At 38.9% G+C, this 18,382-nt stretch overlaps 1 protein-coding gene across 7 annotated transcripts in view; it reads right to left on the reverse strand.

The window, feature by feature from the left end:
* RABGAP1L (RAB GTPase activating protein 1 like) overlaps nucleotides 1-18,382 on the reverse strand; it is a 233,879-nt gene that overhangs the window by 208,269 nt on the left and 7,228 nt on the right. For 2 of the 7 annotated variants that reach the window (XM_071435913.1, XM_071435920.1), the window contains 4 exons: nucleotides 5,122-5,289; nucleotides 3,716-3,905; nucleotides 2,163-2,373; nucleotides 76-250 (listed from right to left, as the gene is read on the reverse strand). In XM_071435913.1, coding sequence (XP_071292014.1) covers nucleotides 76-250; nucleotides 2,163-2,373; nucleotides 3,716-3,905; nucleotides 5,122-5,256 — 711 coding nt within the window. In that variant the 5' untranslated portion in view covers nucleotides 5,257-5,289. Of the gene's footprint in view, nucleotides 1-75; nucleotides 251-2,162; nucleotides 2,374-3,715; nucleotides 3,906-5,121; nucleotides 5,290-6,198; nucleotides 6,364-10,631; nucleotides 10,700-18,382 lie in introns of all 7 variants that reach the window. The other 5 variants (XM_071435916.1, XM_071435915.1, XM_071435918.1 and 2 more) reach the window with 5 other exon arrangements.

The following is an 18,382-nucleotide window of genomic DNA, read 5'->3' on the forward strand; positions in this document are numbered from 1 at the left end:
ATTTCCACATTGGGAATGACCTCTTCAAACACTTGTATCCTTTTTCCCAGTCACTGCACACCCCAGAATACTTACAGCTTCTTTAATCTCACAGGAGAAAACATGGATCTGGAACTCTTCTGTCCCACAGCTGCTCTCAGTAAATGCAAAGCAGTCACTCTCTGAAGTCCCATTTTGCCCCCTCACACAAAATAACACCTTATAGATGGGAAACGAGGCTATCTCCAAATTGCTCAACTGATTAATTATTCTGGCAAGAAAAGGAACAGGGAAGATCAAAGGAACAGGTCAGTAAAACAGACAGGCCTACCTAAAAGGCTTTTCTGTAATTAGATAAATAAGAATCTAAACTCTAATTACTGCTAAATTCAAGAAGATGAGATGGGTAGTAGGAACAGAAATGTTATGCTTTACAAATTAAAGGTGTAAATGTTCCTGGTTGTAACACTGACTTAATTTCTTTTGTATGCCATAATACAGACAAATACAGTACCTCTAGATCAGACAGTAAACAATGGCAATTACTTGTGAAAAACACAAAAGAAGAAATACAGAAATCACAGAAAACCCTAAAAATGTGATTTGTATACAAAGAAAATGCAACACTAAAAGGGAATCTAAATAGCTGTTTAAAAAATCATTATGAAAATGATTTCAGAATCAACAGGACTTAGCAAACAATACCACCACAGCTTAGCAAATGCTGCCACATTCAGGTGAGTATTTAACACAGATCTAAGATTTCACCCAAAATTTTAAAATACTCTCAAACACAGAACCCAAAGAATATTTCAGAAACTTAAAAGCAGGAGTGGTGTTTCAGAACAGACTGGTGGATAGTGACTTTTAGAGAACAACAAATGTTCTCCTCTATCTTTTCACTACTGGTCCATATGCACATTCACATCAAGGACCAATAAAAATTAGTCCCCTCAAATCCCAAGTCTGTAACAATAAAAATACAGGACTAATCTAAAGGCAAGAAGGGCCCTGGGAGGATTCAGCACACTGTAATTTTGGTGGGACACAACTGGAACCTCACAGGACAAGCATTCAGACACCAGGTATGAACACACTCCTCAAAGCCAACACTAGTATCACCTAAGCTTTGATGGAATGTGTTATGTCACATGTGCATCCAACTTTTCAGTTCTGTGCAGGTTCTTAGGCACTGCCACATTTACTGATCTCCTCTGAAATTAAAGGTCAAAGGAACCTGCTGTTTCACTTGCAAAACAACCTTTCTGAGTGGCCACACCAAGTAAAAATAGGCACGGAACACCTTACATCTTGTATAAGGGTGACTGTTTCCATTGTAGAAGTACAGAAATACACTATTTTCTGATGTCAAATGAAATTCAAATTGTGTTCAAAGAACAAAATGGAAGAAAATAATACAGATTCTTGAAGGTCCTTCTCTACCTCCCCAAGATGATAGTCAATACAGAAACACAGCTCAGGCAAGGAAGGAAATACAATCATATCCTTCAGTTACCTTGATATCAGAGCTTAGAAATAAACATCTTAGATATTGAGATGTTCCTTACTTCTGGATGCAAAAATGCTACAGGTGCATGTTTAGTGCACCCTGGTCAAGAATCTTTGACTCCCTCATCACTATTGAAGACCCTTCTCACATGGGGAAAGTAAATATTTTCTAGAGATTGTGAGCACTGGCATCATGAGGCAGACATGGGTCAGAGCTGGCTTCTGCACAGCAATGGCTGGGAGCAGAGACTGGCACCTCAACTCTGCAACATAGATGGGAGAGTCCAAACTGACACTTCTGCAGCAAACCCAAGGCCAGAAGGACTCCTGCAACTCATGGACCTTGGAGGCATTGACAGACTAGGGAGGTCAGGAGAGCACAGGTATTGTCAGCTCTCCCTTTCCAGTATCTCTTGTTGTCATATTTGACCAGATATTAAGGTAGAAAGAGATGCTTTTGTTGACACTGTGTGGTAGCTGGTAGCACCAGCCATGCACTGCATGGTAAATCTGAGCACACATTTTTCTGCTTCAGAGGAATTTCTCAAAATTAAGTGTCTTCAACAAGAACCTCAGGCACAAATTCAAGCAGTTCTACTCCCCTGTGCAAGTAACAGAGTGAGAAACCACTTCTTATGGGTCTGCTTAAGCAACAAATGAAACTCTTGTGTTACCTTACAGAGCCTTCTGGAATGTTTGGGACATAGAGTGTTACAGGTAAAGGAGTTTGACTTGAGGACTTCATGTTTGCCATGGCATGCAGAGCTTCTGGTTCATTCCGTGGGGCTGACACCTTTGTACAACCCAAATAAGTCAGTTTGTTAAACAACACACTGTCCTCTTCCAGGGGTTCACTGGGAGAAGATGGCCTTGGTGCAGAGATTTCTGAAAATGAAGAAAACACTTCTTTAGCCATTTGCTTTTATTTCCACACATTTTTTCTTTCCAATGAGTTCCACAGCCAAATCTCCTACATCTTTCCAGGGAAGGACATGAGAGCAGACAATTCAGCTCCAATAGCAAGAAATCCATTTGACAGCTTAGTATTACTGTGAAGTCTGTTCTAATCTAATTCATGTTTCCAAGGGTGGCATGGGGACAAACTGCATTTTGATTCTCTTTAGCATCACAGGAACACAGCACAGACATTCTGAATCTTTGTAAGCAGTCACAGAATCACAAAACCATAGAACATTAAGGGGCTGGAATGGACCTTGAAGGCCACCTAGCACTGGACCCTTCTCTGTGCCCTGTTACTTCTATTCCTTATTACTAGACACTGCCATAACACTTAGAATCATGAAGGCTGCAAAACTGAATTATTCCTGTTGGGGCTGGAGTGGGGAAAGAGAAACATATCTACAAGTATTTCTTTGTTCATTCATGCTCAGGGCTGGGTTTTGTTGGAAGAATGTCAAACAGTAAGACAGTAAGTTTCTCAGAAATACAGCAGACATGCAATTAAGAGAAGGGTGTTTCCATTTCATATAAACTATTTCTTTTATTTCCAACACATACTATGGGAATTAAATGACAGAACACCACAGAAGTGTCCTGCATGCTGTTGAGGTAAAAAGAATTCTAGTTTAAAGCACAAAAAAATGACCACAGCATTGTATTCCTAATATATGTAACAAAATGCATGTATTTTTATACTGCGTGTTTTCAATATGTATCTAAAAAAGCTACAATACAATATAGTTTACATTAAAAGCTTTCAGTCCTCCCCTTTTTATGAAAACTTTATACACCAGGCAAGTACCACAATCACTCCTAGCAAATATCAAATGCTAAGCTAGCCTTAGTGCTGCCTGGTGACACCATCAGAGAGGGCCAGTTCAAGCAGTTTGCTCAGGGTGTATTTCATTTGCAGGTAGCACTATCCATGAACACTGCCCTGAAATTTCTTGAGGTGCAGCAGCAGCAGATCCACCTCAATTATCATCCACTCTGCAACTCATACAATCCTCAGTCCCAACTAAGCCTTGGCTGAAGGAAAAATGAACATTATTTTGACCAAAGCAGAGCAGCTCAAAGTATCAATCTGATGATAATCTATTCTTATCTATAATCTTCAACTAAAAATAAGAGGAGGCCTCTAGGTATACTCCAATACAATTCTGGAACGAAGCTCTGGACAGCTTTATATTCATTTTGGGGTTAACTTGAAACTGCATAGAGAACAACACTGCCATGTGTGATGAAGGGGAAAGCACTCAGGCAATACCTGTAGCAGAAGGGTCTAACACAAGCTGCAAAGCTGGCTGGGTTGTTTGTCCTGCTGACCCATCTGCAGCTGCCTGGCCACTGCCATCCCTGAATCCTTCTGGGAGTGCAGTGACATCATGGTCCTTCTCAGAATCCCGCAGGATCTCTTCCATTGCCTTCTCCAACTCCTCATCTCCATTTGAAAATACCTGTAAAGCAGAAGGAGATGAGATTTTTTTGAAGGTACTTGTAGTTTTATTTTCATTATTAGTTTTCAAATATATAGTCTTACTGATTACAAAAGTTAAGAAACTTTGCTGAACAAGGCAACAAACCAAGAATCAATAAAATTGAATTAAATACGAACCAGTGTCATATTCCCTTACATAAAATGCAGATGTTCTCATTGCTAATCCAAAAACCCATCCATCAAAAAACTACAGAGTTCTCCTAGAATAACAGATTTGTGTATTTAGAACCTCCATTTCAGACTAGAGATCAATAGGCTTTGCTATAATTAGTCTTAGAGAAAATTTTACTTTCTCAGTCATATCCAGCCCATTTCAGTTGCTTCACCAATTTTCCCACAAGAGTGGTGCAAGCCTAAGGAAATGAAAAAAAAAAAATTGGAGATATACACTGCCTAAAAGAAAAATAGAATCTTTCACAAGTACCAGCTTTTCAGACAAAAGAAAACCATGCTGCATCATGGATTCTGCCTCCAGTCCAACAGCCTCTTTCTAGATTAAAGAAGCAGATAATGTCTAATATAGACAGAAATTATCAGCTGTAAATAACCATCAAACAGTACAGAAAAGACAGACTAGGTGTTTACTGTCATTTCAGGGGGAATAAATTCCTGTTGTTCCAAGCAGAGCAAAACCAGTACATTGGCTACTACAGCTCAGATGGTGAGATTTGTATTTAACCAATCAGCTGTGCACCCAAGTTCTGAAATATTCTGCTATTTATATGTAGAAAACTAGAAAACTTTTAGAAAAGATCTTACTCATGCCTAAAGTAGCACTAAGCAGGAAAACTAAATTAGAAACTGAAGTGCAAGACATGGTGTAATCTATTCCTATACAGATTAATTACATGCTTTTAAGATAACAGTCTCTGATCCCTCAATAAAGAATATCAAGCTTTAAACTGAATCTAATTCTTTGTAAAGTCCTTTACTCATGTATAGATCCACAGAATAAAACAAAGCTAACTCCCAAAGAAGAATTATTATTCTTTTATTAAAAGAAAATTTGAACTGCCACTTTTGGACAGAGTTGTTTAAACCAAGGTGTTCATTTCACTGGCAGCCAGCAAGGACAAAAATTGCAGTGTAAAACTCTCCTTAACCACACACCAATTATGCACTCTTTCCATTGATACAAACCTTGCTACACATTTAAAAATAAAATCAGAGCAAACCTTTAGCTGTGGCTTCTCATCATTTCCAGAGGCATCCTCAGATTTCTGATGAACCAAGACAAATTCTTCCTTAATTAATGTGGATACAGTCTCAGGAATCCTGCTGGCTTTGCTAAATGATGTTTTGACTTCCATCTCAGGTCAGTATTCTCTTCCTGCCACCAGAACCTAATAATGACAAAAAAAAAAGTTTTGATGTTGTGCACAGTATGTTAATAGGTATAATATAAAGATATTATGGAATAATAAAATACTTAAATTATACAACTGTATTTCTCAAACTCTGATTTCATTGGTATATGAATATACCTATGATTTAACAGCAGTGGCTGTTATCTATGCATACAGATAACAAAGGAAGAGGTTCACCCCAGAGCTTTGACTTCCCTGTTCTTAATCTTCATAGTCTGCTTCCTCTACCTCACTGATTTGTGCCCTTGGTTCTCCCTCTTACAGGTATTTTCCTTACCCAGAGTGTCACAAAGGTCATGTGAAGGTACAGATTACCTGAATGCTAATTTCCCAAAAACTGCTCTCCACATAAAAACATTATTTAGCAATCACTTATGTTAGGGGCTTTAGTTTAGTAAGTCAAAAGTGATACTAAATCACACCCAGATCCTTCTCACCTTATTTCCCCGAAACCCTCTGCAACAGTTAAAATTAACCATACCATTTAAAAATACAAACATAAGTATTATAAACATAAACAACAAAACTATAAATATTATGGCAACCAAGAACAAAATTTCCTATCTCTGCACAAGAAAAAAAAACCCAAATCTAGAAACAAAGAGAAAAGGCAAAATACTGTTCAGTCTATACATTCCAAGTTCATATAACAATACAGAGCTGAAACATTCCAAGCATGCCAGCATGAGGACACCTACTGTAGGTATCCACCAAATAAAGCCAGCATGACCTACATTAACTCAGAATGTCTTCCCTCATTCCTTAGAGAATTAAGAGCTGAATCTCAGCCTTTTTTTCTTACCTATTTTTATATTTTCTGTGTCAAAAAAGGGAAAATATATTTTCAGACTTTGTAAAGAGCATGCACTTGAACATATGGTCTACCTCCATTCCAGTTTCCTGAACAACACTGCTCTGGTTGAGTGCTGGGATGTATTGTGCTCAGGAGTCAGAGTTCAGGTGAGTCACAGCACAGGGGGAAAAAATCTGTGCCTGTCACCTTTGGGAGTCTGGAAAGTGCTCAAGGAGGAACAGCTCAAGCCACATCTGCTGTAAGCAGGAACAAGAGGAGGTTAAGCTTCACCCTGCCCTTCCCAGCAGCACCAAGGAGCAGAACTGCACCACTTTTGCTTCTCTTCCAATTCCAACCACCCAGTGATCAAGACAAGAATGCTGACTTAGGTCTAGCTATAGGGAACCAGAAAAACAGCCCATGAAAGAACAAAGGCATGCATGTTCTCCACCATTTTGAACAGGTGTTACTTAGGATGTTAGCAGGAACAGAAAGTTTAGCAATTTCAAACCAAAATAAGCAATTGTAGGAACTAGACAACTTTCAATACTGTAGTATTTTCTATGATTTTTGAACCTACAGCTAACATGCTTTTGCCCTTTCAAAGACTTGGCTTAGCATAACTTACATGCAACTCCTCAAAAAGCTTTGCCCTTTCCCTAACCAAGCCACAGCTTTACCCATCTACCCAGTGAGGGTATCACATGTAGGAACCCCAGAAAAAAGAATTCAAGTTCTTTAGATAACTGACCTGTACAGCATAAAAACTCATTAGAAATCACCTTATTAAAAAAGCCTCTAAACAACAGCTGGAATACTCAGAGTGGCGACACATTTGGATGAGCAGTTTCACACCCTCTGGAACTTTCAGAGCTCCAGACCAAGCACAAGCAGGAATATTTTCCTGACAAATGATGTAAGCTGAGTTCCACCCAGCCCACATAATGGACTCACTGCTGCATTAAGTTTTGCTTCAACTTTTTAAAAGCATCTTTGCTTTAAAGATTTCCTTGACAAGACAAAGCTTTACCACACAAGATTTTTAATGCATTACACAAACTACATTAATTACATGTATTTTTTAACAAGTGTTGTAAAAACACGGCTGAAGACCTTGTTTGCAATAAACAGCAAATCTAGCTCAAAATACTAATTTCAAAGTAAATCCTCTATATAAAAGCCAAGGTCAGGTATTACAGAACTCTTTGAAGGCAATGAAAGGCCTTTAGTTATGGTCCCCAAATACAGTATATACTCTGAAGAATCATTATCTTTGCAGTGACATCAGCACTGGAAAAAACAAAAGAGGAGACTGTCAGCCACATTAGGAGCAAAGGTCCAGGCTATCAGAGACCCCTCTTCCTCCCACTGCACACCTTGACAGTTTTTTGTGTTCTAGTCTAATTAAATTTAATTTTTGAGCCTACTTATGGGAGAGTAACACAGAAACTCCAATGAAAAATGGTTTTACTTTATCATCAGTCAAATGCAGATTGCTAACATCAGATTATCAACAATTCTTTCTGTGAAGAAGTAAGAACCAACAGGCACCATGTGAACTATGAAGTGTTTTCTGTAGCAGTATTTCAATAATAAAAGGAGGAAAAATGTACCATTTGTAAAGCCAAAGAAAAGTAGGATCATGCAAATACAGAAGCATACTGATGCACTAAATACTTATTCTTGGCCCAAATGGGTAAATGGAGATTAAGAGAATTTCTGCTTCCTAAATATTAATCTGAAAGTAACTACTATAAACATTAGATGACTGGGAGGAGCTCCTTATTCAGGTCAGATAAAAGCAAGTGCAAGAAAGTGTAGAGCATGCTGTGAAATTGAGTTACAAGGCCTTTCATGTGTTTAAGAGTGTACTCCAAGCCTGCCTTCACAAGCAGCTTAAAGCACCACAGCCAGTGCAGACACACACCTTTTTCTACACACAACTACACTAACTGGATCAGTCCCAGACTATTCCAACCTATTGCCAGTGCTCCCCTCTCCCACTGCAGTACAAAACTTCAGCTTCGGTTTGGCATTAAACACAAACACAAGCAGACCAGGCACTTAGGAAAAGCTTCATACACCATATTTTATGATCAGTCTTTGACCAAAAATAGGTTTTAATGCCAGAGATGAACTATCATGACCAAGTCATTTCTTCAAACAAAACAATTTAAACCCTTGACACAAACCTTACTCAAGAGTATAGCTGTGATTCTCATGAAGACTATTGAAATTTACATCACCTTAAGTAGTAAGCTACATAAAGAGAAAAATTTTCTATTTTTTCATTATAAAGACATATGATCTAATACTTCAGCCAAGTGCTTTTGAGGAAAAGCAGTAAAAAGAATAAAAATCTTTCTAAAAGAATAATGCATTAATATTTTTTGAGGCAGAGAGAAACATCTGAAGCAGTTTTTTCTTTAGTAACAAGAAGAGAGACATGCACTCTGGACTTTCCAGTCACCAGCAGTCAGTGGATGGTCACTCTCACTTCCCTTGTGCCATTGGCTCTAGTCCTCTTTTCTACTCACCACCAAATTATTCACTTCAAACCTCCCTTTTCCTACACATGTAAAGAAAAAAAGGACAGCTGACATACTAGACATGAACAAAATCTAGGAGCAGACTCCTACTACTAAACTCAAGCATTTCATTTCTTTTAATTGTCCTTTTCGAGGAAAAGTTTTAAGTTAAGAATGTAAGAATTTATTTCTGACAGCATTAGTCAGAACATATAGAAGTTGTTCTGCCCACAATCACATCAGGTTTACTCCCTGATGACCTCAACAGCTGAATGCTGGCTCAGAATCCTGAGGAATGAGGTTCAGCATTTGCTTTACCAGCTTAAAGTTTCTGGGAGGGCAGCAACCAGCAGTGAGGAGCTGCCAGTCAGGGACAGGAAAGAATAAATCCAAAGCACTTCAGCTGCCTCAGCTCCAAGGCAGTTCCTTAGTTTGAGCTGCTGGTTGGAGTTTAGTTTAAGTTACTGGTGGAGTTCAGTTCCAAATGAAAAATACACTCTGTTCTGCCAATGGTGATCCAAGGATTGCAACCTCAGGTCAGATGGTGCCTTCCCAAATCCTCAGAGCCAGGAGTCAGAGCAGCTCCTCCAACAGCATCTTCCAAAAGATGACAACAAATCCTGCTGTCAAAGTTCTCTTCACAGCAGGAAACGCTCAGAAGTGTGTACTGCTACTGTGAGGAAGTCATTGCTACAAAAGAGGTACCTTGAACAGTCATGCTCCTTCCTATAGAGAAGGATCTCCCCCCATCCTTTGGTGAATAATATCACACACATGTAAAAAAAAATAAGGAACAAATGCACAGGAGGAATTTTTTCTAAATTCAGTGAAAGAAAGCCTACTCTGATAAAAGAATTAATTTTTTTTTTAAATAAGGGTTTCAGAAAAGGTTTTCTGACAAACAGATTTTAGGACTAAAGAACTTTTAAAATACAAAGAAATTATTCAGACATAGTTTTAAGAGAGAGTGTGTGTGGAAGTGTGGTATGGTGTGTGGCTCTTGCTCCAAAACAAATTTTAAGTCATAGGGCCAACAGGACTGCAAAAAAGCTGGTGCTTTTCTCTGTGAGCTTTATGATGTAGTTTTGGTCAAGCCAACCTCTCTGATGTGCATCAGCTCCCAGTGTTTTGCTTATACACAGTCCTGGATAAAAGGTAACTAAGCCATACTACTTGAACTGTTTTGGGTCCAGTGATCAGAACTTACTTTCACATATGTTCAGTACTAAGCTGTGGAAGGCTCAAACCCAGCAGCTTCCCCACTTCATTCCAGAGAGACACCCCAAGCTCACTACAGCTGCCTTTGTAAAGCAGCCTAAGTGATGAAAGAGCAAGAAAGGTGAAGAACAGTGACTCTAGAACAGCCAGGGGGACTCAGCACTGAATCAGAGCCAGGGACACAGGACAGAAACCCTCCTGATTCCTTCCCTCCATAACCCTTCCATGCATGCACACTGAGCCCAGACTTGCAAAAACACAAACAGCCAGGCAGTGATGTACATCCATGGGACTGCTGAGCACCACAGGCCAAGGCACTGCTGCAACACACACTCATCATCCCAGGAGAAAGAATCTAAGGTTCTGGAAAGCCACTGACTTTCCTGAAGGAAACTGCTTTGCAGACCTGATAGATTCAAAAACTTCCTCTGCAAACTGGTCTCCAAAAGTAAACATAATTTTTACATGAATCAGTCTTCTGAAGTAGGCATCAGACTTTTTTGTATTTACTTCCAGTTTGTGTTCAATAAATATCTCAAAGTTACTCCTCTAGGTCCCTGTTGGTTTGTGGAAAGTAAGAAAGTCTTTTGTTTCAGTATTATAAGCACCTAAAAATCAGAATGTGGATGCTATGAAAAGGAAAATATGAAAATGAAAATGTGGAGCTATGAAAAGGCAGCAATTAAGGGAGATAAAGGTTGACCAGCAATTATGGGAGATAAATGTTGACCTATTTTCAGCAAGCAACAAGAAACATGCTTTGAAAGGAAGTTTCTTACCTGCTTGAAAGAAGACAGTCAAGAGCAGGCTAATTAATACTTTCTTTTAGCAGAGAAACAAAATCATCCTGTATTAAAGACAGACTTGTATTAAAAGCAGGCTTCAAGGCCATACAGTTTGCCTGACAATCTCAAACTGAAAAAAAAACCCCAAAACTGGGAAATAAGTTATACCTATTTTCAGAACTATGGTTCCCCAAGAGAATGTCTGGGACCTTTATGAAGGGGAAGGTCCAACAGAGCTATGCAGAAATTGGTCTTCTGCTAATTGAAGTAGAAATATACATAAAAAAGCATGATTTATTCCCTTTTTTGAGCGACAGGATACAGGGCAGGACAGCAAAATGAGCATTAAACTGACCAGCCTTGCCATCACTCCATGACTCACATTTCCAGATGACTGCAGTGGTGTGGTGACTCTCTCAGCCCGTAGGGAACAGGACATGGACAGTGCCTCAAACACAGAACAGAAATGTATCTGAACTCTGCATTAGCCTGGCTCCCTGCCTTTAATGGGGACACCTTCCCCAGAGAGCCACAAGTGCTGCAAACACACAAAGCTTCACCTTTTCAATGCTTCTTCCCTGAAACACTAAACAACCTGATAAAATTCCATGATTCTCTACATTGAGACAGTACAACTCACCAGCTGCTCCAAAACCCTCTATTCTGACTGACATTTGCAGAAGAAAATTCTGGATGTCATAAAATCAGTTTGTTTAAATCTCACTGACCACAAAAGCACCACAATTTCAGCTTTCATCCCAACTTCTCTCTGTGTAATCTTTTTATGAGAAACTGTCTCTGTGCTCATACTACAAACTGTTGTATTATCCACAAAATGTTTCCCAGTCTTATCTCTGGCAGTGAAACACTATGTAAAGAACATAATGGAAAAAACAAACAACCATTTATTTGGCTTACTGATATGATTTCCCAGGAATAAAACTAACTTAATGAGCAACAGAGCTGTATCACTGTATTTTAAACACATGTAGATTAAAAATCCTTATTTCCAGAAAAGCACTGTTAAGAACAAAATTTTTTTCAACTTAAAAAAAAAACAAAACCAAAAATCAAAACAAAGCCACAAAAAATAAAGCAAAAAAACCCCACAACCAGAAAGCAACCACTAGCTTATTTTGGCAACACTGTCTCCTCTGACAAAGCAAATCCCCACTATGTAACCAACAGCAAATAATTAGTCTGTTCATGATGGCAAACTGTTTGGAATTGTTGTACTGGGTGCCTAGATACAGAGGTTTTTCCAGATCTTTTTATACTTCAATAGCCAAAAATCAATCTCATAGCCAAAGAGCAACAATTCAAGAAAAACAGAATCAAAAGAGAGCTCCACAAACAAGAAAATGTCTGTTCTCCTTCAAAAACATACTACATCTGCCTCTCCTCAAATAAATTATAAGCAGCACTTGTCAAACACACCTCAGTGTGAATACTGAGACATTTGGTGGAAAGGAGAGAACCAGCTCTCCTGACTTGAACCTCTGTGTAACACACAACCCACTGAACCACTTAAATATTACACAGTCACACTGTGGAGCTGCTTGAGGGAAAAAAATACTGCTTTTATTTAGCTTCAAGTTAAAACCACAGAGGTAAAGATCCATTCCCATAGGAATGGCGGGCATATGGAGCATGACTCAAGCAAGGCAAACTGAAAAAACCGATCTCAAGCCCTAAAATGTACAAATTGGGTGGCAGAAGCACCATGACCATTAGATGAAATGCCAGGTAAGTGGAAGCATGTCAGGAAAGCTGCTGGCTACAAAGGCAGCCTCCCAGCAAACTGGGGGCTTCCTTCTGTTTACTTGTACAATTTGAGCAAGCAGGAGTCATGGATGACAAGCTGCACCTCACACAAAACAAAGGCAGTGGGATTCTTTTGAGTAATTATTTAAATAAATTTTCTTCTGTGTGTGGACAAATCTTAGGCCTGAGAGACATCAGTAGGAGAACAGAGCACACACCTGCCTCTTCCTGCCACAGACTGATTCATGTTGTTTCAAAGCATAGCTGATGTTAGCTTATCCAATTAGTGTTTAACCAACCTAAGGAAATGTATTTTATTCTCAGCAACTTAGGAGAAACCTTCCTCCTCTACAGTTATTCCCTTGCAAAGAGTACAACAGGTCAGTGTTCTTCTGCTACTCTATAGGGATGGTACCAGTCTGTATGTGTAATTTATTAAAAACAAAAATAAACCAGCAAACCACACTTTATACATCAGGTTCTGGCAAACAGGTTTACTCATTTAAGCAAAAGTTCATTCTACCTCAAGGATAAAGCAGCTCTAGAACACTTTCATACTGTTTCCCTAACATCAACTGAAAACTAACACTTGAATTTCTGCAGCTGGTAATTGGTTTTTTAACTTTGGAAAATATACAGTAGCAAGTAAGAGCATGCAATTTTTCAAAGCTGGAGATGGCAAACCCAAGTTGCTTTTTTTGTCATTGCTACATGATGCTTGCAGGCAGCATTCAAATTGAAACCAATCACCAGCCAAGTCACCAAAGTGTATCACCACTCAAAAATATAATGACCTATATTCCAGATGAAAGCATAAGCATGATGCAATCCTTGTTTTAAGGAGATTATTCAGTGGTTTATTCCCTACCTGTAAAAATAACAGTGTGGGTTTAATGCAGCCAGTGGAACGACCTCTGCCCATTAAATAAATTGAATATTTCAACCAGGAATTTTCCTCACATGCTGCTATGTCCAGAAATAATTACATGATGTAGAGCAAAAGAGCCCATATGGAAGAGCAGTATGAGACAAGGCAGCAGAGATCCCAGGTGCCAGTCCTCTTCTGTGCCAACCAAGTGCCTTATCCTGTGGCACCACAGCACTGAAACCCACCAGAAATCCTGACTCCCTGCCCTGCACTGACTGCCTCCAGGGTTAGTAAAATCCTTGCTCCTCCAAGGCAGAATTGGAAGTTATGACAATTATTACCTTGAGGTTTGCAATGTGCATTCTGGGAATAAATAACAGCAAAAAAATCTTGCAAAAACACAGCAGAAATCATTAATTTTCTTGATGCAATTCTCTTGGCTCACATTAGCCAACAGTCATGAACAAATCCAGTACCTATCTGATGAGGCTGGCTATCCAGAGCAGTTTGGATTTTAAGTGCTTCATCATATTTATAGTTTGATATATTCACTTGATTGCATAAAAGAAGACACGAGAAGCCAAAAATCTGTGTTTACTATGCCTTTTTTTCTTAATCAGAGTCTCTCTCTCAAAGTTTCAGAGAACTTCCCAAACATTACCACACTGTACCATCAGTTTCATCATAAATGATGCATAGTGGTCATTAAATGCAGGCATAAAAACTTACTATCCGTGTTTACATACTGAATACTCCCACAAAATACTTTTACTTAAGGAAACAAACAAAGTCACAGGCAGCTAATCTAAAAGTAAAAAAAAAAAAAAAAATCACAGAAAGGTGAAGTGGTCAAACAAAAGGGCCATGCTCTAAGAAGTGGTTATATAAACCCATCTCTTCTACAACCTTGCTTTCAGCATCCTGCCCCTGTCTCCTTTAAGTTCAGAGTGTTAAGTTATGGACAAGCTACTGAAAGGTCAAACACACAGGTAAGAGATTGCAACTACCAAAGGCAAGAGTGCCTCAATCAGCCTCAGAGGCAGAGAGGGCAGTGCTGCCCTGCCAGGAACAAACCCATGGAATAAGGAAAGCGAGTTCAATGCAAGGAATCCAAACCTGTCACAGCACATGGTGCAGTCAGGATGGCCAGGATCCACAGAGTGCCACCACACAATGTCAGAAAGCTTCAGCCCACACAGAGCACCACCACACCACCTCAGAGGGCTGCAAGCAGCTGCCTTTCTTGTTCTGTAGCCCAGCCTTTTATCCCCTCATGTTCACACACTGCACCTGTGTGCCCTCTGCTCCCTTTGGTGGCTGCTCAGTGGCCCTGGCTCATTGCTGCCAGTGCTGCTCACAGCTGTAACCAATTGGGGATGAGGCTGGGCCAGCCCACTCCCAATCACCCCAAACTGTGGCCCTACACTAACCTGAATATGAAGAGTGACCTAGAAGAGCAACAGCATCCCACCCTTTATCTGAGTCAGAATCAACTCTGTGCAAAGTCATCAGTGGGGTGTTCAGCAGCCCCAGCAAAAGCAATGATAATAAACTGCACAAATGCACTTGGCAAATGCAGAATTGCTGTGGCACCTCACATGAATTTCCTGGGCAATGTACACAATAACTCACCTGCTCTGTCCATACTCCCCAATGAATCCCTTGAGCTCAACTACTGCCAGAAATAACAACAGAATCACAAAGGCCAGAGAGAGAAACTGGGAGAGACTTAAATTTTAAGGATCACTTAAATTTGTCTTATTACACCCTTTGATTTCTCTGGCTACTGTCAAAAGCTCAATTCTAAACCCCACTTCAGTCTGATCCCTTTATGTGCAGTCTTACTTACTGATGTCTCTATGTGATGAAAGAAAAGAAGAATCAGAAAGGGGGAGCTATAAGGGTCAATAGCAAATTATTACTCCAAAAAACTATGGAGCACTTCCAACTTCACATTACTGTTTCAAAACTTGACAAAAATATTTTCTTGGACATTTTGATTAACTCATTTCCCCTCACAGTTTTTATCCACATCTAATAGGAATAAACACTAAGATTTAACCTTCAAAACAATGTAAAAACCAGTTGGTGACTTCCATTCCTTACTTGTTTCCTCAGAATTGTTTAACAGTTATGTCCAAGAATAATTGTAGTTATCAGTTCCTGACTTCTTGCGAGTTTATACTGCCAACAGTAATTTTTAACAATTAGGATCAAGTATGGCAGGCTTAAAAACACCTCTTATGGTATGAGTGTACCTCTGTGAGCAAACACAAACTGTCTACAGAAACAGAAGGGACCAATGTCACCAGACTGCCTGACCCCGGTTCCAAAAACTCCAAAACCAACAACTGCTGGCACACACAAAATCTTCTCATTCAACTCCACTGCTGTTTTGCACTCCTGCGCTCCCAAACACTTAAGTTCAAGCAGAAGGACTGAAAACCTACCCAGGTTTCAGTAGTAGCTGGAAGATGCAGGAGGTGGAAAATGGCCTTAAAAAAAGCTGCAAATTGTTTTACCTTCTCTGCTAACACCACACTTCACTAGCAAGCACCAAAGTGAGCACAGCAATGCACAGAACACAGACCAAACTCAGCAGCCAGGCAGCACTGCCACCAACCAGTTATTTGAGAGTTCTCTTCAAAGTAACAGGAAATTATGAAAGCATACACCAGTGGAACAAAATAAAATGAAGGGTTTACAGAATGAGAAAAAAAAATCCATTTCCTGCCACATGCATTTCAGGTTAGTCAGTCTAAATCATATAATCCAGTATTTGTTTTTCTCAGTAACAGCTAATTAAAAAAAATCCAAGCTTCTAAGGAAAAAAATACCAGCTTGCAGCATTCAAACTCTTAATAAAGGGAAATGCACCAATATCTTACTTAAATACAAAGAAAAGTAATTATTTACCAATTATTTTCAAATTTTAGTCAGCTCCAAATTTCTCCACCAACTTCTAAATTAAATTCTGGACCTTGTACTTTGTATCTAAATACACACAGGAAGAGACAAAGCACTAGACTAAGAATATTTGCATTTTATTTTCACACTGATTTGCCTGCAGAGGCCTGAGCACTGAAAAGGCACAGCATAGCCTTTGCCCTTAATTAAAATCTTGGGACAAGAATAAAGAGTTGGAAGACAAAGAGAAAAATAACACATACATACTTTTAAAATTATAATGTATTTGTATTTTTTACAAATTTGTGTACTGCAATAGATCTGTGGATCTCAGCAAAATAATTCTGTCAAATTTCAGAAAAAAAAGTAATATTTTGCATAGGCAATAGAAGTATAAATTACTGTACTACAAACTATCTTACTGAAAGTAAGATTAAAATTACTGAAGTACAAACTGTCTTACTTACTATGCTGAAATAGAGGCTAACAAGACACTAGATCTCTGCAAAGTGCAGTAATCAAGTCAAAATATTTAAATTGATCATCTTTAAACTGTTTTCCACTGAAGGAACTTCAGAAAAGGCAGATTGCTACAAAATTTATAACCCAAACATTCAAACCCACCTGGAAACATGCCATTCTTACACCACTGTGAGGCTCTAACACCTCCTGAGTAATTGTACTCAGCAGAAAAGCAAAGCATTCAAATGTAACTACTTCTCAAATAAACACTGTAGGGAACAAAAGAGGAAATTAATTTCTGGTTAAAACAAAAACCAATTTATCAGAACAGGATCCATTTCCCTAAACAGTAGCAAAGATTATCAAAACTAACTATACAATTAGTTTATACTAAAAGTCAATCCTTTGAATAAGATTCTTGGACAAAGCCTCAACTTCCATTCTTTTTCCTTCCAAAACAAAACAAATTAAGTCATATGCATGGACAACTGCAACAGATCAGCATCTGCAATTTGCTTTCTACCCCCAAAATTGTGGCTGTGTGACTTAAGGTACATACAATAGACATGGCCTAATCAGAAAGGTCAGCAATACTTGAACTGAAAGCACAGCTACCTAACTTAGCCCAACACTCTGAAAGTCAGAGTCACCTACCACTGACAACAAGTGTAACCTCAAGACTATCCCATAATGACTAAGTAATTTTCTTCTGGAAACTTGTACCGTCACACCTTGCAATAGAACATACAGAGGTTTTGGTGATGAAAGTATAAATAAATAAATAATAAATACACACACACACACACAAAATGCAAGAGACATTCTGAGAGTCATGTTTATTTATTTACTTGCAAGAGAAGACCGTGGATTGGTCATGACTGGTTATTCAAAACTGATTATTTTCATCAAAAGAATTAATAGTGCACAAGTTTTATAGCACATGCTGAGAAAGGGCTTTGTTGTCAGTCCCATTCACACTGATTTCATTCCTCACCTGTGCACTGATACACTGTATGATAGAAACCAACTCATTTCACTTCTAAACCCAAGAGTGACATGGAAACCTTACTAAGCCATTTAGCAAATGGCCTTCAAGGTCCACTCTTAGATTCACTCACTTACTGAAATCCTGTCCTGACAGTTTACTGCTTCTTAAAAATACCTTTCTCTTTCCTTTTCACTGCCCTTTTACCTTTTCTTCTCCAGTTAGAAATCATGTGGGAGATACCAAGAATTTGAGCAATTAAAACAGGAAGCTGTCTACCATTATTAGTAATTAGGTTTACTATTTAAGAGTTTGCCAGTAGCCTAATGTAAAATGAAAGATCACACATGATGGCAAATGTGCAGGTTATAATTTTACCATTAATTACCACAGTTAATGTGCACTGTTTTGCATCAAAATGTAACTCCACTTCAAAATCTTTCTACTATGGCAGAAAACACCTCAGAACTCCCAAGCATGCTAAAGAGGGTATTTCTAGTCCACACAGACTAAAAATATTACCCATATTATCCATACCAAAGCCCTACTTGGACAGAGCAGCCAGACCAGTAACTGACATAGCCAAGGCTTTACCTTCATACCACTGAATCACCAGAACATCAGCAGGAATCCACTTACACCAGTCAGGAAACTGTAGGATACATCAAGCATATGCAGAGGGTTTAAACTAACCAAGAACATAATTTCAGACTGTCTGCACAGATTGTAACTCAAGGACTCACTCCCTTATTTGTCTTG

Source organism: Agelaius tricolor, unplaced genomic scaffold (genome assembly GCF_023055355.1).
Source record: "Agelaius tricolor isolate 1412-34295 unplaced genomic scaffold, bAgeTri1.0.p SCAF_11, whole genome shotgun sequence".
NCBI lineage: Eukaryota > Metazoa > Chordata > Aves > Passeriformes > Icteridae > Agelaius > Agelaius tricolor.